Raw genomic sequence first — 26,418 nt, 5'->3', positions numbered from 1 at the left:
GCGAACGGGAGCGCGCGAACGGATTTTAAGAGATTTTTTTTTTTGGGGGGGGGGAGGGAGATTTTTCCTTATTTTTGTTACAGGAATTACGTTAGTTTTTCATAACTTCATCGGTCATATTCGTTAACGTTTCGGTCATTTTATTAATTTATAATTAAACCACCCAATCATCCTCCCTCCCTTCCTCCTCCCTCCCACTCTCCGTTCTCTCTTTCTTTCTACAATTAATTTTCCTAGGATTTCATTATAAATTCTCTCCTTGCTTTCGAAAAACTTGAGAATTTTTTAGAGAATTTAATTTCGGTTTCACGTCGACCCTCGTCAAATCGACAAAATCACGCTGAAAATAAACCGCAACAGCAACAGCACCAACAACAACAACAACAACAATAATAATAATAATAATAATAGTAAAACAAGTTAAATGACAAGAAGGTGGTTTGTCGAAGGAAGGAAGGTTTCAAAGGAAAATGTCAGTCAGACAGTGAACACGACGGGAAAGTTTAAAATCACGTGGGCGATACCCGAAAAGAGTCAACGGTTTTGACATCAAAAAAAAAAAAAAAAAAGGACGCGAAAAGGATCGACCGCGGAGGAACCGCAACCGGAAGTTGATTTTTCACAGTAGTACCACCACCACAGCCTGAACGAACACAAAAACAAGTTTAAGAAAAATTTGTCGCGATTAATAACGAAATCGATAATGATGATAATAATAATAATAATTCAATTCTTCATAGCCGTCGGAATTCATACGAAAATTTTTTTATTTTAAATTGATGCGATTTTTATAGTTTGAAAATTTATTACCTGCGTAATAAATTGTCAACTTTTTTCATTTATTGGAATCCGTTATCATGTCCGAAACGATCGTTAAGATCCGTCGCTTAACGACGCCATTTTGAAAAAAAATATATGAAATTTTTAACCGAAAATGTTCCCCACACAAAAAAAAAAAAGTAATTTTTTATATCGAAGAAAAAAAAGAAGAAAAAGAAAAAGTGGTTTGAAAGTTAACGAAGGAAAGGAAGAGGAAGAAGGAAAACAGGAACGATGATGATGATGATGATCATTATTATTATTATCGTTTTTCAAAAGGCAATGCAAGCGGGGAACCCCATAAAAAAGTAACATGTCATCAATACAAAATAATTAATAATTATCGAATTTTTCTCTACTTTTTTTTTTTTTTACTTGCGTAGGTTCCCACCCCTTCCCCCTCCCCACAAAAAACGAAACGACCGAAAAAACACGAAGATTGATTGATTGATTGATTGAATGAATGAATGAATGAATGGATATATATAAACCGATCAAATAAAAAATTTATATGTAAAAAAAAAAAAAAAAACTAGAAATTAATTTTCCCGATTTTTTTTTTTTCCGAAACGAAACATTCGAGAAACTTTTTGTTTCCTCCTCCTCCTTCTCCTCCTCATTCCCCCGTTTTTTCTCCCCAAAATAACCCCCGCGTCTCGGGGGGTGATTGAAATTTCTTTTAACGAATTCAAATTAAAATCCTTTCTGGGCACTTTCCCGCTTTTTTCCAAAAAAAAAAAAAAAAATCCAGACTAGAACGAGCGACATTTTCACGCACTTTTCCTGGCACAAAAACCAAATAATAATAATAATAATAATAATAATAATAATAATAATAATAATAATGATAATAATAATAATAAAGGGAATAACAAACCTTACGACGTCGACAAGACCGCGAATGAAACATAAAGTCAAACAACATTCCCGAACGGTTTCCTCTCCGGCTCTACAACGGCTAAAATTTTTTTTTTTTTTTTTTCTTCCTTCTCTCTTTTTCATCCGTGTTCGTTTCCCCCCTCTCTTTCTTCCTCCTCCCCGTTCTTCCCTTTTTTCCCTTACAAACTTTTCGTCACGCATATTCCTAAAGAGAGGACAATGATATTCTTTTCTTTCTCTCTCCCCCCCCTCTTTCTTTCTTTCGTTTTTATTTACCTTTTGCTTTTCTTTTTCGGTTTTTTCTCTTTTTCGCTTTTTCCCGTTTCGCATTATACCGTTTTCGAACGGTCATTTTGTCACGCCTTTTCAACTGCGACCGATAAATAATAAATATGAGGGGAGGAGTAAGAGAACGAATTCGGAATCGATGGATGGGCCGTAAAAAAAAAAAAAATGTATTTATAAGAATAATAAATAAATAATTACAGAGGGATTCCGATGTTTTCGTGGGGGGTCGGTGGCGGGGATGGTGAAATGGTGGTGCCGACGGCAAGCGTTTTTTTCCTTTCTACGGTAACGAAAACATCCTTGAAAATTAAAAAAATGTTCGCGATGCCCCCGTGATGCCCTTTCCGGACGATGAAAAACAAAAAAAAACTAAAGAGGGGGAGAGGAGGAGAGAAGAGGAGAAAGTTCGGGAAACGGATGCATCTGCAAAGGCCGTAACCGTAACGCAATATCACCATAATCGAATAATAATAATAATAATAATATTCCCCCTCCCACCGAAAGATTTATTCGAGATTTAATAGTTTGTCAAAGTTTTTAAAGTTTTTTTTTTTTTGGGGGGGGGGGAAGGGGGAAACAGCAAATCTTTCTTTTTCAAAAATTGGTTCATCGTTTAAGGTCAACAGAACATCTCCGGGTCACTGAGTTCATCCCGATTTGACCCGATTAGGAAAAAAAAATTTTTTTTTGGAACGATCGCAACCGTAAACAATCGTAACGAAAATAAAACTTACAATTAGTTTTATGCGATTACAACAAATACAACAATAATAATAATAATAATAATAATAATAATAATAATAATAATAAAATAGTTTAAATAGGTCAAGGGTCATTCCAAATTAGAAACCGTATTTAGATAACGATAATAAATAACAATTTACAAAGAAAAAACAAAAACAAAAAAAAAAAAAGAAAATTTTATTAAATTTTTTTATTAATATTTTATTAAATTCACCAGAATTTAATTAATAAATGGATGGCGTGAAAGGCCATGTTTTCGCGCGTGGGCGTTTACAATTATTATTATTATTATTATTATTATTTTTCTCCCGAACGCCTGACCCGATCAGATTCTTGTTTTTTTTTTTTTTTTTTTTTTTTTTTTTTTTTACGGAGTTTTCAATTAAATAATAATGATGACTAAACGTTGTGTTTGTCGGTTGATTCGTAATTAATGAATCACGACAGCAGGGTTTTTGCCTGCCTACATCATCATCATCATCATCATCATCATCATCGCTTCGTTAAAGTTTTTAACGTCAACGTTTTCCCTTTTTCATCCCCACAAATTTAACGTTTTTTTTTTTTTTTTTTTTTTTAATTTTTAAATTACCTATTCCATTTAAGAATTATAGAAAGAAAAAAAATAATAATAATGATAATGATGATGATGATGATGATAAAAAGCATCAAAAAGAATTCATGATGTACTTTTCATTAAATAAAGAATTAAAAAAAAAAAAAAAAAAAAAACGTTTTAAATATAAATTTTCCTTTCTCTTTCTCTCTCTTTCTCTCTTCTCACTCTCTCTACCTTTTTCTAACAACGTTCCTACCCTTTTTCCTTTACCTATTCAATGCACCTCCCCGATAATTTTTTTTTTTTTTTTTTTCGTGAAAATTCTTTTCTACGAATTCGAATAATTACGAGATGTGGTGGTTATTGTGATCGTCCTGATGGTGGTCGATAAAAAATTTCAAACAAACAAAACAGAAAAAAAAAAGTAGTAAAAAAAAATCGGGTCACAGAATTTTCCGGAAAAGGAAATGAAAAATAAAAAAAGGCATTCTTATCCGAGTAACCTTGAGAGTGGGGGGCTGGGCGCGCGGGGCGGGGGGTGTGTGTGTGGAAATAGTCACGATTTTTGTGCCATCATCAACATCCAATAAACAAATAATTATTATTTACCTCCAAATTTGAAGCTTCTATTCCGGGTTTCCGGTAATCGGGATGAACTCTTCGAACAATGAAAAAACCCAAAACTCCACTTCCGACGAGTATTGACACGTATTTTTTAAAAAATGATTTTCTTTCGACTTGAAACCCATTTTCTGTTGACACGTTACTCTTCACACTTGTACCCAATCTTTTCTCGTGTTTCCACATTAAATATCGTAATATTCTACCCGTTCCATACGTTATCACTCTGGAACAAAAAAAAAAAAAATTATTATTATTATTAACCTCGAGTTTATTAAACCGTGACAAACAACACGTACATATATATATATATATATATATATATATATATATATATGGGGTGAACAAAAACAAACAAACAAACAAACAAACGAAAAAAAAACGGATGGAAAAACGGGAAAAAACAAATTTCCACAATCAATTTAACAAACGATTCTCAACTTTTTTTCCCCAAAAATTTATAAAAAAGGTCGCGTTGACCTCACGGTCAACCTATTTATCCAAAATTTTCGGGAATAATTTATCCTTAATAAAAAAAGGGAACGCTATGTAAAAAAAAAAAAAAAAAAAAAAAAATTTTTTAAAGCAAGCGACGACATTTTCATTCTTGTAAAATTAATGATAAATGTTGAATAAATTATGAAAACCTTTTTCAATTTTTTTTTTTTTTAAGGAAGAAACTTAATTAGGGGAGGAGGAGGAGGGGTTACCTACCCCCCTCCCTTAATTAAATCCTAATCGTAATTAAAAATTAAATTTATCATGTCTTGGAATTTCAACTTTTTCCCATTTAAATAAATAAATAAATAAATAAAAGGTAACCATCATCATTATTATCATGGTATCGTTTACTGTTGTTGTGTCTTACAGACAAAGAATGCAGACGACTCATTCAAATAGAAAAAAAAATTTTTAAAGTCTTCGATTTATTATTATTAGTAATTTAAGACAAAAAACAACAATAACAATAAATAATAATAGTAATAATAATAATAATAATAATAATAATAAACAAATCAGCTGATTGATTAACTAAACGGTGAATAATGATTTAATAACGCCCTCAATAATCAACCGATAAACGATAATTTTAAAATAATATAAAACAAAACAATCAATTTTAAAATTTGTTGTTGTTGTTTGTTTGTTTGTTGGTTTTCATCATGTAAATTATACAAAAAAAAAAAAAAAAAAACTAACCTTATAATAATGATAATTTTAAATATATTTATAACAAACGTTAATGAAAAAATACACATTTTAAATCACTTTAAAAACGACAAAAACGACAACAACAACAACAACAAACTTCCTATGCAAGACACTACCAAACTATTTATAAACAAAGAATCAAGTTTTAACATTCACACACACACAATAAGTTTAGTCATCTAATTCCTTCTTTCACTCACACACTCACACACTTAATTTCATTTATGATCGCATTTTAAAATATTCCTACCTACCTACGCTACTGATTCTATCGTTTATTCTCTATACATTTTTATTTCTTTTAAAAATGTTTGTTTTCTTGTTGAAGAACCTAAATATCCTTTGGACTGATGAGAATTTTTATAAAAAGCCCCTTCACTCTACACCCTTCCCCCTCCCTCCCCAAATTTCTTTTTGTTTATTCTCAACCGTTTTAATCATTTTATTTCTTATCTATTCAAATTAATATTTTTGATTTATTTTTGTCAAATCACAAAAATCGAAAACCATTTTAATAAATAATTTTTATTTAATTAATGTGCATCCATTATTTTTTTAAAAATTAAACATTAAAACATATTTTTTGTTACATTATTATGTATGTGGTAGATTTCACTTAAAATGATGTTTGTCGATAAATCAATCGATACTTCTAATTAAAGTTTTTTGTTATTATTTAGAATTTTAGTTATTCATTATCGAATATTTATATTTTATTAACTTTATGAAACATAATTTGATACATAGTTGAAATTTCCTCCATGAAATTATCAAATAAATTATTCATTTAACAAAACAAATTAAACATTAATGAAATCGAATAAGTAAATTTATAAATTAAAAAAGACTTCGATTGTGTTTTTCATTAAACAAAAATTTAATTATTACTTCTTGCACCTTAAAAAAAAAAAATTGATTTTTATATAATAATAATAATAATTGTAATAGATATCAAATGTGTTGGTATAAAACTTATCGTTAAATGTTTTTGAGTTAATAACCAATTACAATTATTTAATATAAGATAACTTTTGTGTTTTCGATTAATGCTTACATTCGATATATATTTATTTACTTTGTATTTAATTAATTATAATTAATTTTGTGATGAAATTTAAGAAATTAAACCTTTTGCAAATAAGTGTGAACATGTGAATAAGTACTCATTAGTCAAGAGTTTTAAATAAAATGCATCAACCTAAATAAACATAATTTCATCATAAACTAAATATTTAATTTAATAGTTACAATTCAATTATTAAGTGACACACACACACACACACACACATTTAAATTTAGAAAAAATAAATAAATTACCTACGAATAATTATTAATAAATAATTATGTATGAGTAAAATAGGGTTTTATAAATTAAAAATTAATTAATACTTAGGCAATGTAATTGATAAGAGCGGTACCGGTTGTAGAAACCAGCACAGCAAGCACGTTTTGGTTAAATTTTTTTTTATTTTTTTTTATTGACACACTTAAATAAATATTATTATTAATTAAAATATACTTACTTGTTTTTTCTATTAAACGAATTCATAATTTTAATAAATTTTAAATAAGAAAACTCATTTCATTTTACTACACACACATATTAATTGTAATATTTTACACCGCACGGTTCAACATTTTGAAAATTCAGTAATGCCAACCTAAAAATAAACGTTGCAAAAAAAAAAAAATTTCAGCAATTGAAATTATTATTACTTTTTTTTTTTTTACTTAATTTAAAATAATTAATAATTAATAAAACACAAATAACAAAATAATCGTCAGTTATTAATAACAAATCAAAAATAAAGTAATAATTTAATAAAATAAACAACTGACAATGCCAATGACAACTTTGCGCGGGAGTAGCCGCCATATTTAAAAACTTAAAAATGTCTAAAGTATTCACAAGTATAAAACATAACCGTTTTTTAAAATTATTTTAAACCGTTTAAACAAAAAGGAATATTAATTAAATAAAATAAATATAAAACAAATAAGAGCACTGCCATTTATATTAAAATACTAAGCTTGAAACATTTTAATTAAAAAAACAAAACAAAAAAAATTTAAAGGAAATTATTATTGTTTTGTAAATATTTTTAAAAAATGAAAAATAAATTTAAAATTTTGGAAAGAAATAAAAATAAATATTCAATGGCAAAAACATATCGAGAAGAAGACTTTAATACAATTTTCAATAATTATTATTTCATTATCATTATCTTAATTAAAAAAAAGAGAAAGAAAATTTTTTAAATCAATTCATTTGGGTGTGAGAATCCTTCCACATAATAAATATCTCTAATAATTTTTTTTATTTTAAAATGAAATAATTAATAAATTCGATTTAATTAATCAATTAATATCAATTAACTCCCTTAAAATTTTTATCATTAAATTTATTATTATTAATAATAATAATAATAATTTCAAATTAATTCATTTTTTATTATTTCATAAGTTAAACATAATCCAATATTTTATTACCTTTACAATGATAGTATCAAGAACATAAAGTTTTTCCTATTATTATTATTATTACATTCACTCACTCACAAAACATTTTTTATGTTTAATAAAAAACAACAACAACAACAACAACAACCTCATACATCAATTATGTTTTCTTTTTGTCATTTTTTAATAAATAAATAAAAAACAAATTAATTATGTATATATATATATATATATATTTTTTTTTAAATTCAAAATTTAATTTAAACGGTTTTACCAATTATGACAATAATAATAATATTTATTTATTTATTTATTTAATAATAATAATAATTAATGAATAAATCACAAATTCGATTTAAAACGTGTTAAAGTAAAAAAAAAAAAAAATTAAAATTAAAATTAATTAATTAATTAATTTGTTATACATTTTACGTAAGCTCAATACGTAAATAATTTATTAATATCGATAATATCGAATCGAATCGAAATATATAGAATGAAAAAATATCGATTCGAGTATTTTTTCGTTCGTTAATAAACAACAAAGCCTTTATTTATCATTATAATCATCGTTTTCAATTACAATAAATAATAATAATAATGATTACTGTTTTTAGACTGTTAATAATAATAATAATAATAATGTTAATGAGTCGTTAAAGCAAAACGATGACGTAATCAAATTTTTTTTTTCCTTTTTTTTTCGCTCGTCAAATCGACAAACGTTCTCACAGTGATTGAATATAATAAAAAAAAAAAACTTTTTTTCTTTTTTTCTTTTTTTTTTTAAATTAATAATAATAATAATATGATATATAAATGATTAATGAAATCATTTTATTGTTAATCAATCAATCAATAAATCGATCGATCGTTATTCCGGTGGCGGTATTATTGGTATCGCTGATTTTTGCCTTCTCGCCGGCGGTGCTCTCAAAGGATTTGAATTTTGACATTCCGTATGATAATATGTTATCCCACCTGATGTTTGATACATTTCACCCGGTTGATTCTGGAAATCATAACACATATAAACATTAAAACTAAAACCCCTCATTAATAATAATAATAATAATAATAATAATAATAACGATGATAATTGTTTGTTGTTGTTTTTTTTAAGAGAAGGCAGTGAGTGAAATGAGAAAAATCAAAATTATTATTATTAAATTTTCCTCATAATTTTTCCCCCCCCCCACTTCTTCCTACTTTTCTTTATTTTTTTTTTCAATAATAATAATAATGATAATTTTACCCGGTTTCTCATATTAATCATCATTATTTCCCTATATAAAAATTATTTTAACGTTTCTTACTTAAACTAATTATTAACATTTTAGTTTTTTATTATTTTTTTTTATAAAAGTACAAATTAAAAAACATAAAACATAAAAAACATAACATAAAACATAAAACATGATATTTCATTTACTGAATGCAAAAAAAAAAAAAAAAAAAAAAGAAAACAAAACCTGAAAAACACATTAATAATAAAAGGGTCGGAGCCATATTTTTTTTTTTAATAATTCAAATTTCTTTGATTCGTATTGCACTGATAAATTACCGCTGAATAAGGAGCGTATCCGGTATAGGGTCCCATCAATTCCGAGGCTCCGTAAGTGTGGGGATCAATGTCGATGTACATCGGAGGAACGAAATTGGGTTGAGGAGGCATCGGACCCTGTTGAAGTTCGATGGCTTGCAAACCGGGAACCTGTGGACTTAGAGCTTGCTGTGGAATTCCTTGAGGACTCAATGCCTGTTGCAAACCTTGAGGACTCATACCCTGCTGCGGTATTCCCGTTATTATCGGTCTCGATGTCAAGTAACCCGGATTACCTGCGTAAAAAAAAAAAAAAAAAAAAAAAAAAAACATGCGAAACGAGTAATTTTTATTTCTCTTCCCCCCCTCTCCCCTTTCCACGTTTGCAAACATTACAAAAAAAAAAAAAAAAAAAAATTTTTAAAATCACCGTTGTAAGCTCCCGGATACCTCCTGATAACGCTTTGAATATTCAAAGGTTGCTGTTGTAAACTCATGTGTTGATTTTTAGGTTGTTGATCTTGTTGCTGTTGCATTTGTTTTATTTCTAACGGATCGATTTCTACAAAATAAAAAACGGTCGAAAATGAACGAATCATCCTTCGGGAGGAAGGTTTAATTATCTTATGACGAGGAGGAGTAAAAACACTCACCGACAATTTCTTCGGGAGGGAAAAAACCCGTAAAACCTTTTCTATTCTTCGAATAACGTTTCGGATTCAGTCTGTTTGCCGAACTGTCGAGTTCTTGTTCGGTTATTTCATTTGTCGAGTCTTGTCGATTATCTGAATTATATACACACATATTCGAAATCATTATTATCATTATCATTATCATCATTTTTTGTTCGAAAACGAAACGAAAGTAGACACACACAACAAACCTCTCATCCCCGTCGAATGTTTATTATTGTGAAAAGTCATTTGACCGAAATTTTCCGACAAATGACCCACATCCGTATCCCCGGAATAATTTTTATTCGATTCCATGTTTTTGACTACTCCGTGAGATTCTTCCTGATTTATTATTTTCGTTCTTGTTGTTTTTATCGGTTCTGAAACAAAAGAAAATAAAACGAGGGGTGAGTATTGCTCGAGAGGGTAGTAGTTAAAAGGAAGAAAACCATTTTCCATTTTTACCTCTCCTGAAATTATTATTCATTTTTCCTTTCGTTTTATCGAATTGCCTGAAAGGTTTGATGTGATCCTCTTTGTGATTCATTTTTTTATTATTTTGTATCGGGAATTTTCTCGTTGAATTTATTATTTGCGTGCCGTTTCGATTGGGAGCATAATCATCTCGTATCGTCGTGTTAGATGGACCACTCGTCGGTTTCTCGTGATTAATTATTATTTTGTGATTTTTCTTCTGTACGCTGTTGTCTTCCTCTCCTTTTTTCCTCGACGGTGATTTCGGTGAAGTTTTTTCAACGCTCGAATCTTTTTTATCTGTAAAATCGATATAAACATTTTTTTTTAAAAAGGATTCCTTCCCGATTTTATTAGAAAAATGTAAAAATCTCTCACGATTCGATGGAAGCGGAGGAAATTCATCCTTTCCAAAAGATTTCTTTTTCCCTCTTCTTCCCTGAGCATTTTGTTTAACCATATAAGCTTGTTCATCTTCCCAATTTCTATCGTATTTATCAGGTCCTCGTCTGAAAAACGAAAAAAAAAAAAAAAGTTAAAATGTTTTCAAAAGCGAATTTTTTTTTTTAATTTGTCAATTTTTCCAAATTCGCACCCGTATTTTCTTCTCCTTCTTGCTCTCGGCGGTGCTTCTTCTTTTCTTATATCGTAACCATAAGTTTCAATTATTTCTGCTCTTGATTTTGGAGTTTGTTCTGATTCTTCGTACCAATCGTGTAACCACCTTTCAGATTCTTTCGATTCTTTCCATACTTTCTTTTTTTTTTCAACATCTTGCGGATCTTTGTTTTCTCTAAAGAATTATTATTATTATTAGTATTATTATTATTATTAGTATTATAATCATGGCTTTTCACATTAGTCACAGTTCTACGGTTCGTGAACACGTTTAAAAATTTTATTTCAAAAAAAAGTACTCAAGTACCTAAAAAATACTAATACACTTACACATCTTCCAACGATGTACGATTATCGTGTTCGTAAAAGGCTCCACCTTTGGGAATGTACTGAGGATTTCTCCTATCTTGATCGTGATCCAAAGGTTTTTCAACTTTTGATTCTGGCACGAGTTCTTTATCATCATCCTCATCTACATCGCCATCATCACCATCACCACCACCACCACCATCACCATCTTTATTCTCTTCTCCATCAACTTCGCCACACTCTTTCGTCGACAGGACGCTTTCATCATTATCCTTAACCTTATTGCTTTCATCTTCTCCTCCTTCTCGTCTTTTCCTATCATCATCCTCCTCCTCCTCCTTGTGATTGGTTTCATCCGTTGTTACTTTTTTATCATTTTCCTTATCATCACCCGAATCATTTCTTTCAATTACAACATCATTTTTATCATCTTCACTTTTAACATCAGTTTCTTTATTTCCATCGTTTACAGTAGTAACGTTTTCAACTTTGTTTTTTTTATCATCATCAATATTTTCTAATTCTTTTTTATTTTCACATTCGTCATCATCACCACCACCACCACCACCTTTTGTTTTCTCATCCTTTTCCGTTTCATTCTTTTCCAAATTATCATCATCGTCTTTATTAATAATAATATTATTTTCAATTATTTTTTTTTCATCTTTACTTTGTTCACTCTTTTCTTCTTCTTCGACTTTTTCATTACTACTACTTAAATCATTTTTTTCTAATTCATTTTCATTCTTATTTTTTACTCCTTCTTCTTCTAAATCATTTTCATTATTACTTTTTTCTATTTCTTTATCTACATCATTAATTTTTTTTTCAGATTCAGATATTTTATCACTTTGATTAACAGATTCAGTTGTTGTTTTATTTTCGACAATTGATGATTCTCCATCACCATTTTCAATTTCTTTTTTTATATCAGTATTTTCTACTGTCGATTCTTGAACATCATTTCTTTCTACACTATCTACAACATCCTAAAAAACATGAAAAAATTTTTTATAATTTAATATCCTTTCTCTTTCGACCTCCATTTAAACAACAAAAAAAAAATTAAAAAGTCTTATTATTAAATATTTTTCATGCTAATCGATTTTAATGATATTGAAAATTAACATGAAACAAACATAACACAAAAACATTTAAAACAATGAGAAAAACATGTTTTTCAAACACAAAATTTAAGAGGGAACAAAAGTAAAATAATTATTAGAAATTTATAAATCTTAAATGAAATAAACAGATAGATTAGTACAATTTTGAAAATTAAAACATGATTTTTCATAAACCATCGAAACCGGCTCGAAATTCTTCCAACAAAAAAATATATCGATATTGCATTTTGATTTAGTAAATGTGAATGAAAAATGAATCAAAGAAAAATTAATTCAAAAAGTAGAAAACTCTTTTTTGAAAATAAATCTATGGCAAGCATTTTAAAATGGTTATAAATGATAACCTAAACATCGACTAATAGTTTTTTTTTCATGTGGCATCGAAAAAAAAAATTCTAAACTCTTCCTCATGTCTGATTAAACCTTTTAATTTAAATATTTATGATTTTAATTTTTTTAACACAAACAACATTATTTACTAATATTCAAGAACCTACATAATATTTTTTTTTTTTTTTTTTAGGCATTTAAATTTATATTTTGATTTTAAAAAAAATAAATAACAAAAAACTTTTGTTTAATGAAACCTAATTTAAATTTTATTAACATTAACAAAAGGTTAAAAATTTTTTGTTAAATTAAAAAGTAAACCATATGCTACGTAAATAAAAAAAAAATTAAAAGTTTTTTTTTTTTTTTTTTTTTTTTTGCAAATATTATAATTCGTCATAAATAAAATATTTAAACATGTATTTAATTCCAATATATTTCCAAGTAATATGTGGGTCATTTATTAGGGGCATAACATAAATATAAATCATTTTTATTAATTATATATATATATATACCTGTTTTAATAAAATTTTATTTAGGACGAGATATAAAAGTAATAATATTGGTAGATAAATGAATGGCACAAGTATTACGGTAAAAGTAGAACTTATTATAATTACTTGGTGTACGACACCCGGTCAAAGTTGAACGATCCCATATTAATATTAAATTAAAATTAATTAAACAAATTAATAAATTTTTAATTTTAATTCCTTTATTTTAATAAATTTAAATTTTATGTGATTTTAATTACGAAACTATAATTATAATTAAACAATTAATAAAATAAACTTACATTTTTTTCTTGATCTTGAGTTGTGTTCGCCATGATTGAAATGCCATAGAGTAAACAAATATTAAATATTAATACTTTGAAAATTGATTTGCTGCCATTAACTGAAACTTTCAAATCTCGTATTCATAGGGGGGGGGAGATAAAAAATTTTAACGTTTAATTTATTTTCTTTAAATTATTAAATAAATTTCGAAAACTTTTAAAAACTCTACTTTAATAATATGTTTTAAACGGTCACATTTTACACGACATTTTCTATATAATCCAATATACATTTTTTACTAATTTTGCTATAATTAATGTAACAAATACGTATTAAAACACAATTAATAATTATTTTATTAAATCGTTATTATCATTAAATTAATAAAATTAAATTATTTGAATATAAAATAAAAATTAATTCTATCAAACAATTAAAAAATAAAAATAAAAAAAATTTTAGGACGAAAAATATAAATATGGCCGCAAATGTATTTACAAAAAAAAAATTTTTTTTTTACTTTTCCTCAAAAAGTTTTAAAAAAATATGTTTAAAAAATTATATATTATTAATTAGTTAATTTCTCAAATCCGTTTTAAACGGTTATTTAAACGAAAAATAAATTTTTTTTCTTTTTGCTTTTATTCATGATAAACTTGTCCGTTAGCAAATTTTCTAGTATTAGTTAGTAGCTTATCTTATCAACGAAAATGTTTTTTTTTTATTTTTTATATAATTGTAAATACAAAATTAAATTTTTTAATTTTTAATTTTTTTTATTTAAATATTTATTACATAAACATTATACTATCACGTTATTATTATTAATTTTTTTTTTATTTCAGATTTTAAATCGTATACAATCATTATAATCAAACGTTATTTATTTTAATTAAAAAATGAACAACAAATCATCGTCTCCGAATTTAGCTAAAAAATATTTTACCATTGCTTCAGTTGTAACCGCTTATTGGATCATATCAATATCGGTAGTTTTCATTAACAAAACATTATTTTCATCAAATTACATAAATATTAATTCACCATTATTTGTCACATGGACTCAATGCATAACTTCCGTTATCATATGTTATGTATGGAAAAAATTATCCGAAATAAATCCTAGGAAAATTAAATTTCCACAAAGCAAAACGTTTGCTTTGAAAACAATCAAAACGATTTTACCAGTTAGTTTTTTATTCGTATTAACAATCGGTTTTAGTAATTTAGCATTAAGTTTTGTCGAAGTTTCTTTTTATTTTATTAGCAGGAGTTTAACGACGGTTTTTAATATATGTTTAAGTTATTTAATATTACATCAGACAACGTCTAAAAAATCAATTTGCTGTTGTTGCATTATTATTTTCGGTTTTTTTTTGGGTGTCGATCAAGAAAATGTCGTGGGAAGTTTTTCACTAAAGGGTACCCTGTTTGGAGTTTTCGGTTCATTATCTCTCAGCCTGTATTCAATATACACTAAAAAAGTTTTGAACGAACTCGATAATCAAGTAATATTATTATCATATTATATTAATATATATTCATCGATACTTTTCATACCATTTATTATATTAAATGGCGAATTGACAAATTTATATTCTTTTAATTTTAACGATTATTATTTTTGGTTTTTGACCGTCATCGGGGGAACATTTGGATTCCTCATAGGATTCGTAACTGCACTGCAAATAAAAGTAACAAGTCCTTTGACACATAATATATCAGGTACTGCAAAAGCTTGTGCTCAAACTGTTGTCGCAACATATTGGTACGATGAAGTGAAACCCTTACTCTGGTGGTTTTCTAATTTTGTCGTTCTCTTCGGAAGTGCTGCATATGCAAGAGTGAAACAATTGGAAATGATAAAAACCTAATGAAAATAAACTGATGGAAGAAGACAAACCTATCAAACCTAAGGATTCCGATTGTTGTGGTTCAGGTTGCAAACCGTGCATATTCGACGTGTACGAAGAAAATTTAAAAAAATGGAAATCCGGTCGATTAAATAAAAAAAAAAACAAATCGAACGCTTTAAAACAAGATAAATATTCGCCATTTTTAATCATCGATTCGAAATACGTAACGGATACTTTAATATTTATTCAATTCAAAGGAGTTCATTTGAAAAAAAATTCTTGTGATGACGTTCGTTTGGAAAATACTGTCGTGGATGTAGATTACGATTTATTAGAGGGTAAATTAAACATTCAATCGGGAGAATATTTAATACTGAAAGGATATAACGAAGAAAATCATTTGATTTCGAGATCGTATACCCCCGTGTTAAACGAACCGGAAAACGACGGTTGCATTTTCGCCATATACGTTTCGCTGATAAAAAATGGCAACATGTCGGAATTCATACGTAAGGTTAATGTGAACGACATTTTATTTTGGAGGGGGCCCTACACTGAATTTAAATACGATAGAAATTCCTACGATCATTTGATATGTTTTGCCGGGGGTACCGGTATCGTACCTCTCTATAATATTACAAAATCCATCGTTTTGGACGATGATGAAAATACTAGGATAAAATTTTTGTGCAGTTTTAAAAGTGTTAAACACGTCATACTTAAAAATGAATTAATTACCTTAAATCATTATTGGAATTTCAATCTAAAAATATTTATATCGCGTGATGATGACGACGGCTGTGATGATGATAAAAAAAATAAATCTACTTACAATGAAATCATTAAACATAAGAAAATCGATGAATCCATTGTTTCAAATGAAATAAACGATTATGAAGATGAGAATGTTCTCGTCTTAATATCTGGTCCTCAATCATTTAATGAATCAATCAAAAATCATGTACTAAATATTGGAATTAATGAAACTAATATATTTATTCTTTCATAAAATTTCTTTGTTCAAATTCATTCAAGAAACCTATTTTGTTTAAAAAAAAAAAAAAATTTATAATTTTTGACATAAATAAACATTATTAAATAATTTTTTAAACCTTTTCTGGTCCCATTTCAGCTATGCTACCCAAATTATAATAATCTCTTAATGATATCATTGTAGGATCTTTGGGTTCGACTTGAGGCTTCGACGGATCAGGTTTCCATCCTATGAAATAAACTATTTGAAAAGTTGCCGGTATTCCAGTCAAATCTCCAATGTTTTCTAATTTTGTATTTTCTACAATAGAAACAAATAAAAAAATTCAAGAGTAAATCCAAGGAAATTAATCACAAAATAAAATATTTTTAAAAAATTACCATAAAGTTCTTTGTAAATAACAGATGCAGCTAATAAAGTGTCTCTGGAAATGTGTAAACTCCTATTCCATGCCGCATTACTTTCACCCATACCTTTTAAATCATTCATTAATTCAAATATTGTAGGATATCTCACAACTATTTCATCTACATCAACTGTTTGCATGTTAAAATTTGCTGCTGATAATAAACTGCTTATATCTGTTGGTTTTGTAAATGGTGAAACATGTGGAGAAATGCCTCCTCTCCTATCGAGTTCGGCTAATTGTAACGAAGACCTTTTCGTAGTTAAAATTTAACATTAATAAAGAAAAAATTTAAAAATAAAAAAATTTCCCAAATTGTTTTTTTTTTTTTTAATGTAAATGATACCTTAATTCATATAATGTGTCTATTCCAAACATTGATCCTAAAAAAACTCCATCAACTTTTAATATTTTATTAACTTGTTTGAAACAGTCGGGTAAATCGTTCACCCAATGTAATGCTAAATTACTTATGACCATATCAATTGTTTCAGGTTGGAAAACATCTTCTAAATGTTCTTCATCACAGACGACTTTTTTCACATTAACGTTAGGATCGTTACAAAAACTTTGGGATAAAAGCAATTCGCTATTATCGACCATGATTAAATTTTTAATCGTATCCGATTCTATATTTTTCGATACGTAACCCCGACTCGATCCTAAATCAATCACAGTATCAAATTTTCTTTTTATATTAAATATTCTATCAGAGACTCTATAACCTATTTCTTCTTTTAAATAATCGTAAACTTCAACGTCTTTCGATGAGGCCGCTTTTTCCCTTTGCAATAATTTACATTTTCTATCGAATACGTTATGTTTTAATATTTTTTGCGATTTGTTAGCTATGCTACCACCACCACCACCACCCCCACAACTTGTCCTGTTATAATGATTAACGGAAAAACATCTTTCAATTTTTATTAAATTTTTTTTATTTATGTATGGAAATTGCAACAGTTTAACTAATCCCGTTAAATTAATACAATTACGAGCGTTCATTTTAAAAAAAAAATTAATTTCCCGTCACTATAAACTATCGTGTAAAAAAAATCATTTTAAAATAATTATTTTCAATCGCGATCCACTAAACAAAAATAACGAAACATCTTCTGCTCTACAATTATTTTTCAGGGCCTTATTTAGTATTTTTATCAACGGTTGTTTTCCATAGAGTAAACAAATGCTATAGACGATATCCGCTCATTTAAGTTTTAAAATAAATAACAAACCGCTTAACGAAATAAATATTTGTATATATATATATATTTATAATAATAAAAAATTCAATATATAGTATATATCTTTTTTTAAATATAAATTACTTTTTCTTTAGTTTTTTTCCTTTTGCATGTAAAAAAAATTAGTTTTTCCCCCTCCCCTCTCCCCCCCGTTTGTGAGAAGTTAAAAAGAGGAAAATTTTTTTTTTTTGGCGAAACTGGGGAGACTACAAAATGGAGGACTCTCAAAAAATGATGACGTAAAATCATAATCATCATAATCATCATCATCATCGCGTTATTAAACCGTTATTCCTTTTATCGTCCTCCATTTTAAATTTTATCTCATCAAAGAGTTAAATTACTAAAAGTAATAATTACCGTCGGAAGCCGCCATCGCACACCCGCCAAAACTTTACATTTTCGAAAACGTTTTAAAAAATTAAATTAAATTAAATTAAATTAAAAAAAATTTGTTGATTGTTCGTTGTTTTTAATAAAGTACGACGATGTCTTCCACGGCATCATGCTCTTGACAATGACAACATCCTCGTGATCGGAACCCAATAAACTTTCTTGTGCTTCCGGTTTTTGAAAATCTTTTCCTAACAACCTGGAAAATTTAATTTAAAAACAAACAAATTATTATTATTATTATTATAATTCGAAAAGTATAATTCTTCTTAAAAAGATAAAGAAAAACTGAAAAGATTAAAATCAGGTTTATTTATTCGCGTGACTCCTCCTCCTTCTCCTCCTACCCTCCAACCCCTCGCCCCGCCCCTTTTTTTTTTCTTCGATTAAAATTATTACACGAGTGTAAAAAATAGAAAATAAAATAAAAATACTTACGATAGAATTAGAAGAAAAAGAAAATAGAAAGAAAATGATTTTTTTTATAAAAAGAACAGTTTGTTAATATGAAAACGTGCTTAATGATCCCCATTTAATATTTAGTTAAATATTTACAGGAAGTGATCGTTAGTATCGATGATTTTCTCACAAACACACACACACACACACACAATTTCCGGTTCCTCTTTTTTTTTTTTTTTAAATTTTAAAAACCCGTTTAATTAACCCGTTATAAAAAAAAAAAAAATTTTCGCGGCAAAAACACTCAAAAGTTTTTAATTAACAAAAAAAAAAAATAAAATAAAATAAAACTTTTGGCGGTTGAAATTTCAGTCTGTGAGCGATTCAACTTCAACATCAAATCTAAAAAAGTAACAAAAACGTACAAAAAAATAAATAAATAAATAAAATAAAAGAAAACAAAAGAAAAGAAAAGCATCAAAAGACAAAAAAAAAAAAAACCTGAAAAAACATTTTTAAAAAATTTTTGGCGGGAAAATTCAAAAAAAAAAAAAAAAAAAAAAACCCGCTTTTGAACGTGACCCACCCCTTTACACGAAAGGGGGAAGGCCCCCTCGAGTATTATTATTTTCCATCCCTGTAAACGTGAGTATTATTCACGGATAAAATAAATCATCTTCTGGAATCAACTGGAATGAAATGAATGGAATGGAATGGAAGTATTAGGTGGTTATGTTGCGTCTGTGGGTTAATCGTTAGAGCAAACTAAAATATTAAAAAGCGTTAAAAAAAAAAAGAAAAAACGGGAATACCATTGACTGATTAGCATATCTACTCATATCAATGGTAAGAAAAGGAGGACTTACTAGGTTTTATCATAATGTCCATCACCACCACCAACACCGGGGGAGAATAAATCCTGACTTTTTCTAATTCCTTTGATAAATCTGGCGTTAATAAAACTAAAGGTGGACAAAAAAAAAAAAAAAAAAATAAAAAAGGAATCGATTAGATCGGACGCGTGTGTAATGTTAAATTTTTAAATCGTTTTCAGGTAACAGGTGAGCATAACAAGAGATATTGATTGCCCTTACGAAGAGGTTTATAAATTATTCGACCGCGCCAAAGTGCTTTTTTCGATAATAGGCTATACCTAGATATTGTACTGCTCGTGGAACGTGAGAAAAGCGGTTTTTCTACGTCGTCCAATCCTTGATGTATCGAAATCCTTTCGTCCGTCGCCGTCGACGATAAAAATTCTAACGTTGTCAATTCTTGTCTCGTCGGTTTTTTGTACCTTAAATCGAATAAATAAATAAATAAGACTTGTTTTTCGTGCGATGCGACTCTAACCACTCTCTAAGTCAACTCACAATTTTAACATTAGGGAAGAACAAACTACTGATACGCTGCTAAGAGCCATCGCTGCCGACGCTATCCACGGTTGCATCATGAAACCGAACGGAGAAAAAACGCCAGCAGCGATTGGGATTCCTATTAAATTATATAGTGAAGCAAACAAAAAATTTAATCGAATTCGACGAACCGTTCGCCGGGATAAATCTAAGCAAGCGACCACATCCAAAAGGTCATTCTGAAAAAAATTACAAAAATTATAAAAAAATGAAAGAAAACGAGAAAAAAAAAAAGAAACAAACTTCTTCTCGTACTTTCATTAAAACAACATCGGCAGCTTCCACGGCAACGTCAGTCCCACTTGCAATGGCGATCCCGACGTCGGATTGAGCCAATGCGGGACTATCATTCACCCCATCCCCGACCATTGCCACTCTGTATCCTTGTTCTTGCAGTCTTTTAATTTTGGACACTTTGTGAGACGGAAGGACTTCTGCAAACACTCGCGTGATTCCCACCTGCAACCGTAACAAGTTCAAAAAGGGTTCGAGAAAGAAATAACCAAAAAAAAAAAAAAAAAAAAAAAAAATGGCGCCGATACCTGTTTGGCGATTGACACGGCCGTTTTTTTATTATCACCCGTTAATAAAATAACATCGAGACCCATTTTTTTCAATGTGAATACGGCTAATCTGGCTTCGGATTTCACCATATCCGACACACTAATCAAAGCCACAAGAGTTCCTTAAAAATAATAATAATAATAATAATAAATAAACAATAACCTGAAGCGAACGAGATTTGTGTTGACAAATATTTATCGGTTCGCGGTTCGCAAATAAACATACCATTAACCGCACATAGCACAGCCGTTCTTCCACCTTCTTCTTCTTCAATCATTCTGTTATTACATTCGGATGGAATGTCGATCGCATTTCTTTTCATCCATTCCCGATTTCCAATTATCACCTGGGAAATACAATCAAATTCTCATTGCATGTATATTAGAATTTAATTTATACCTCCTTTTTACTTATATACTACTCTCGAACCTGATATTCTTTATTTCCTTCTTCTATTAAATCACTTTCGTTTATTAAAAATAACTGTTGAAGATTAACTATCTGTTGATTTTCGGCAGATAAATCAATGTTAAAATTAACGGAGTCTATTGTTATCGTCCCGATGGATTTTGTTCTGAAACGCACAAAAGTGAATTTGGATCAAACAGAGATAGATATATAAACTTAAAAGAAAATTCAAGGATTTTCATACCGTCTTTGATTTTGATAATTTAATATCAATTCCGATTTTTTTCCGGCTTCTATTAAATCTTTAACTTGTGTCACCGTGCATTTTAAACCGCATCCGGGTACAGATTGAAAAGATGTTATCCTACCCAGGGAATCATTTCCCAAAACTTTTTTCACGAACTTGACGATGGCTTGGCAAAAAAAAAAAAAAAAAGTTAAATTATTAATTGAATGAATGAGAGAAGAGAAGAGAGAGAAGAGAAGAGAAGAAAAAGAACAAGGAAATGTAGACTCACCAGAACCGATTGGATGTTCGCTGTTACTCTCTGCCGTACCGACAACGCAAAGCAAAGAAATCAAACTAAAAACATTTTCTTTGACAAACATGCAAATACTCGACACTGAGGGAGCTCCTTTCGTTATCGTTCCCGTTTTATCAAATATTACGGCTTTCACCTAAAAAAAGAAGAAGAAAAAATTTCATTTTCTCATTTGATTTTTTTTTTTAAAATGCAAAAAAAAAAAAAAATTTGTACCTTGTGAGCGTTTTCTAAAGGCTCCGCTCCTTTTATTAATATTCCATTCAAGGCGCCGACACCGGTTCCAACCATGACTGCTGTCGGAGTTGCCAAACCTAACGCGCAAGGACAAGCAATTGCTAAAACGCTTAAAGCGCAAGGGAAAGCAAATTGAAGAATTATTTCTTCTCTTGTGTAACCTTCTTTATCTGCGGGCTGCGATTGAAAATATATATATATATAAACATATTGGAAAATTTAAAACTTTATCGAGTATTCATAGTTAAGTAAATGAATCTAACCGTTATGGGAAGGTAATCGATGTCTATGTAACCGACTATTATCCATCCGACGAGAGTGATTGAAGAAACGCAAATGACGAAGGGTACAAAATATCCGGCTATTTTATCCGCAAGCTGTTGTATGGGAGCTTTTGAAGTTTGCGCTTCTTCAATCAGTTTAACTATCTGAGAAAGCGTCGTGCTTTCCCCGGTGTGAGTTGCCGTTATTAACAAAAGACCATTTTGATTGATGGAACCGCCAATGACGTCCGCACCTTAAAACAAAAAACCGTAGACAACATTAACCTTAAGTGAAATGAGTAGTTTAAATAAAAAAAAATTCATTTGTTACGACCGAACCTGTTTTTTTGACAACGGGCATGCTTTCACCGGTTATTAAACTTTCGTCGCACGCCGAATGACCGAAAATAACTCTTCCATCGACTGGAACTTTGGCACCGGGTAGAATTTTCAAAGTATCACCGCGATGAACCAAATCCACCGATATTTGTTGTTCGGACATCACTTCAAAATTATCCCCAAGTTTAACCAAAAGCGCTTCGGTTGCTTTTAACGATAAAAGCTTCGATAAAGCTTCGGATGTTTTGCCCTTTTGGAATTGAATCACAAAGGAATTCGATTTAAAACATTTATTACGTCACGGGGGGGGGGGAAATATATAAGGATCTATACCTTGGCTATGTGTTCCAACCAACGTCCCATACTAATAAACATTAATAACATGGGAGGAGTGTCGAAAAAAGTAAGAGGACTTCTGGCTTGTTGAAGCAAAATGGCCACTATTAGTATTATGCAAGAATAAATGTACGATATAAATGTTGTCATGGTTATCAAAACGTCCATGTTTGTTGTTCTGTGTTTGACGGCACGGTAAGCCTGTATGAAAAAGTGGTAACCACCGAAAAACTGCAACGGAAAATATAAACAAAATTGGAAAAAACAAAATAATTTTTAACTTTTGAATAAATTTCAAATCGAAATTACCTGTACGGGTGTAGAAAATAAAAACATTAATAAATTTTCCAATGATAAACCGGGTATGATGCAACACATGTCTTTGTGATCAATGTATCCCAATTTCATTCCCAACATGAAATAAGCCATTATTATCATGCAAGGAGCACCGAATGCCAAAGAAACAAAAAATGCATTTCTCCATTTGGCAATGTCTTTTCTGAAAAAAAAAAGAGAAAGAGAGAGAAAGAGAGTGAGAAAGAAAAAAGAAAAATTTTCCATTCGAACAATCGATAAATGAACGTCTTTCTCTCTCTCAATAATATTATTATTATTATTATTATTATCACACACGTGTGTAAAATGTCAAACCTGTGATCCAAATACGCCCTTGATTCTTTATCTTTACTGCTAAGTATATCAGCTTTAAATCCTAATTTATTTATTGTTTCTATTATATCACGTGGTCCCGTTTTTTCTAAATCGTATTTGAATTTACCCTTTTGAGTTGTGAGAGCGACGGATGCGCTAAAAACGCCATTTATTTTTTTAACAGTTGATTCGATTTTGTTGACGCAAGATGCGCAAGTCATGCCCGTGATCTGTTACAAATTTAAAAATAATGAATAAAAAAAGACAAATAATTGTTGTTTCCAAGTTCAAAAAAAGGGGGGGGGGGAAAATTACCTGGAGTTCGATTTCTCCTTCTCCCGTACCAGGTTCGTTAATAATTTCCGTTGGAAAACCCAAATCAGTTATGGAATTTGCTATATCCGTGGGACTTATGAGTTGCGCATTGTATTTAACTTCCGCTTTTGCTGCCAACAAAGCTATTAAAACGCTTTCGACACCTGCAAAAAAAAAAAATAATAATAATAATAATTTTCCATCGCTTTCACATTTCATTTACGCTTGTTTCGACTGTATACATTTAACTTACCTTGAATTTTTTTACAATGTTTTTCAATGGCTGCCACGCACGATGCACAAGACATTCCCTTTATGTGAAGAAAACATTTCGAATACTCTACTTCCATGTCTATTGACATGCTCACCGTTTTCTTTGGGGTTTCCATCATACTTTCAACCATCGGATCGGTTTCAATCGGGAAAAGACCTTTTTAAATAAAAAAAAAATTTCCTAAATAAATTCGTTATAAATATTTAAATAAAAAAAATTTTCTTTTGACTTTACCTCCTGTTGGGGGCGGAGAATTTTGAAAATTAGTGTCGAAACCCATGTCTTCGATGGCAGAACGAATTTGAACTGGAGTCACGAGTGTCGGATCGTATGAAAAAGTACCCAATTTATTCGCAAGGCTGACCTAACATAAAAAAAAAACAAAAGGAAACCTTTTTAACTAAAACAACAACCTCAGTTAAAGGTAGTAAAAAAATCGTTTTCCAATTACATTAACGGAATTGATTCCTTTGACTTTTCCAATGGTCGTTTCGATGTTTTTAACGCAAGAATTACACGTCATTCCTTCTATGTGTATCAAAACGTTGTTGGTGTTTATCTCGTCGTAAAAACTCGCATCGAAACCCATTTCCTGTATGAGGTTGACCAAATCAGACGACGAGAGAAGTCCTTTATCTATTAAAAAAACACCCTTACGCTTTTCCAAATTCACCTTTTCCAATAAAACAAAACAAAACAAAATTAAAAAATAAAATTCGTTCGAAAAATAATAATAATAATAATAATAATAATAATAATTATACGAACGTTCGCTTTAAGAACTCCGGGTTTGGAAGACATCGTTCCTTCGATGTTACGAACGCACGACATGCAAGTCATGCCTTCGATTTTAACAGCAACTTCCATTGTTTTCATATCGACCTCCTTTAAATTGAAATCGATTTTACTTTCCCCACCTACTCCACCACCTCCTTCTCCTTCTCCTTCTTCTTTCGCGGGCCACGAATAATCCAAATCCCTGGAAAAATTATGACAAAAAAAAAAACAAAATTTAAGCTTTTGTTATAAAGTGACGTCATCACAAAAATCATCTTTAAAAAATTCTTACTCTTCCGATAGGAGAGGCTGCGTTTGCTGCAGTGCGTTCCTTTTTAATCCTTTTCTTAAACTGACAACTTCATGAATTTGTATCAACGGTTTTCTTTCGTTTCTGAAATTGAACATTATAATGATGATGATAATGATGACAGTCGGTGACAAAACAAAAACAAATTATTAACACTATATTATTAAAAAAAAAAAAAAAAAAATTATTATTTTTCCCCGTTTTATTAATTTCACAGGTGTTTTTTAAATCTTCCACGTGACGACGACGACGATGATGATGATGATGCTGTCGTCGTCGTAGATTCGTTTCTCGTCACACAATTCTAACACAACAAGTAATGTTGATAAATAATAATAATAACAAACGACAACAAACAACAAACAATCGACGTGTTTTATTATTATTATTAAACGAAACCGTTCGTGCATGGAAGTAAACCTTAAAGGAAGACTAAACGACGGTTTCGGACGTTCGTTGTCACACCTCGTAGATAAATAAAAATTTTCCAATCGACAAAATGCGGGTTATTATTACTATTATTATTATTATTATTATTTTTAATTTAACACCTTCGTCCCACCATATTTTACACCTCCTCTCTTCTCCCCTCCCCTTCTCCTCCCCTTTCGAACTGTCGAAAACGCCGAATACGATTTCCGGAAAACAAAAAAAAAACCTTAAAACCGTTGTAATTTTCCTTTTCGCGCACTTTATCAGGGAAAAACTTTTTCTTTACACTTTTCCAAACTTATCAAAGACAGAAAACGACGACGACGATGATGATAATAATAATAACGAAAATATTTCAAACGGCTTTTTTTCTTTTTTTTTAACGGCAAACAATCCTTGAAATCGAATCACTTATTATTATTATTATTATTATTTAAATAAAATTTTATTTGTACGTTATGAAATTTCGGACGACTCGAACGGTTCGATTCGAACCGAATCGATTACTCGAATAAATTTTTAAAAAAATTGTTTTATTACGAAACTTTCTCTTTCAATCTCTGGCTGGACAACGAAAACAAAACAATTTTTTTTTTTTTTTTAACGCTATAATTAATTATGGCGAAAAGAAAAGAACAAAAAAATTAAAAACGTTTCCGTTCAATCACCTCGCGAACCAATTTTATTATTATTATTATTATTATTATTCAACGTTTAACGTTAAAAACTAAATAATTTCTAAAAAAAAAAATACTTGAAATGAAAATGATGATAAAAATTATCGAAGAAAAAAAGAAATTAATTGACAATGTGTTTGTGTC

General features: G+C 29.3%; 6 protein-coding genes across 6 annotated transcripts; 2 read left to right on the top strand and 4 right to left on the bottom strand.

Annotated features, from left to right (window-relative positions):
- Positions 1-3,541: 3,541 nt before the first annotated feature.
- Phum_PHUM283360 (uncharacterized protein) lies at positions 3,542-4,096 on the bottom strand (the record flags this gene model as incomplete). Its single annotated transcript, XM_002426823.1, has 2 exons — positions 3,542-3,559; positions 3,899-4,096. The coding sequence occupies 2 exons, from the start codon at positions 4,094-4,096 to the stop codon at positions 3,542-3,544; spliced, it is 216 nt and encodes a 71-aa protein (XP_002426868.1).
- A 4,360-nt stretch (positions 4,097-8,456) lies between these two features.
- On the bottom strand, positions 8,457-12,553 carry Phum_PHUM283350 (Caldesmon, putative; the record flags this gene model as incomplete). The annotated part of the gene is made up of 12 exons (XM_002426822.1): positions 8,457-8,594; positions 9,147-9,421; positions 9,556-9,687; positions 9,779-9,910; positions 10,009-10,179; positions 10,265-10,573; positions 10,652-10,782; positions 10,869-11,066; positions 11,222-11,358; positions 11,566-11,723; positions 12,051-12,179; positions 12,502-12,553. 12 exons carry the CDS (start codon positions 12,551-12,553, stop codon positions 8,457-8,459), a joined length of 1,962 nt encoding a protein of 653 aa, XP_002426867.1.
- Positions 12,554-14,086: 1,533 nt separating this feature from the next.
- Phum_PHUM283340 (uncharacterized protein) lies at positions 14,087-15,313 on the top strand (the record flags this gene model as incomplete). The annotated part of the gene is made up of 2 exons (XM_002426821.1): positions 14,087-14,123; positions 14,370-15,313. The coding sequence occupies 2 exons, from the start codon at positions 14,087-14,089 to the stop codon at positions 15,311-15,313; spliced, it is 981 nt and encodes a 326-aa protein (XP_002426866.1).
- A 13-nt stretch (positions 15,314-15,326) lies between these two features.
- On the top strand, positions 15,327-16,304 carry Phum_PHUM283330 (uncharacterized protein; the record flags this gene model as incomplete). The annotated part of the gene is made up of 1 exon (XM_002426820.1): positions 15,327-16,304. The coding sequence occupies one exon, from the start codon at positions 15,327-15,329 to the stop codon at positions 16,302-16,304; it is 978 nt and encodes a 325-aa protein (XP_002426865.1).
- Positions 16,305-16,401: 97 nt separating this feature from the next.
- Phum_PHUM283320 (uncharacterized protein) lies at positions 16,402-17,700 on the bottom strand (the record flags this gene model as incomplete). Its single annotated transcript, XM_002426819.1, has 3 exons — positions 16,402-16,562; positions 16,670-16,947; positions 17,042-17,700. 3 exons carry the CDS (start codon positions 17,698-17,700, stop codon positions 16,402-16,404), a joined length of 1,098 nt encoding a protein of 365 aa, XP_002426864.1.
- Positions 17,701-19,784: 2,084 nt separating this feature from the next.
- Positions 19,785-25,263, bottom strand: Phum_PHUM283310 (Copper-transporting ATPase, putative; the record flags this gene model as incomplete). The annotated part of the gene is made up of 20 exons (XM_002426818.1): positions 19,785-20,031; positions 20,108-20,328; positions 20,405-20,608; positions 20,692-20,834; positions 20,939-21,059; positions 21,143-21,287; positions 21,366-21,534; positions 21,640-21,799; positions 21,880-22,077; positions 22,164-22,417; positions 22,503-22,752; positions 22,836-23,069; positions 23,148-23,337; positions 23,490-23,719; positions 23,805-23,968; positions 24,058-24,234; positions 24,313-24,442; positions 24,530-24,751; positions 24,847-25,057; positions 25,148-25,263. The coding sequence occupies 20 exons, from the start codon at positions 25,261-25,263 to the stop codon at positions 19,785-19,787; spliced, it is 3,786 nt and encodes a 1,261-aa protein (XP_002426863.1).
- Between the last annotated feature and the right edge of the window lie 1,155 nt (positions 25,264-26,418).

The sequence above is a fragment of the Pediculus humanus genome, genomic scaffold (genome assembly GCF_000006295.1).
Source record: "Pediculus humanus corporis 1103172107667 genomic scaffold, whole genome shotgun sequence".
NCBI classification, from domain to species: domain Eukaryota; kingdom Metazoa; phylum Arthropoda; class Insecta; order Psocodea; family Pediculidae; genus Pediculus; species Pediculus humanus.
The sequence above is the reverse complement of the archived record's forward strand: the minus strand, read 5'-3'. Positions and strand labels throughout refer to the sequence as shown.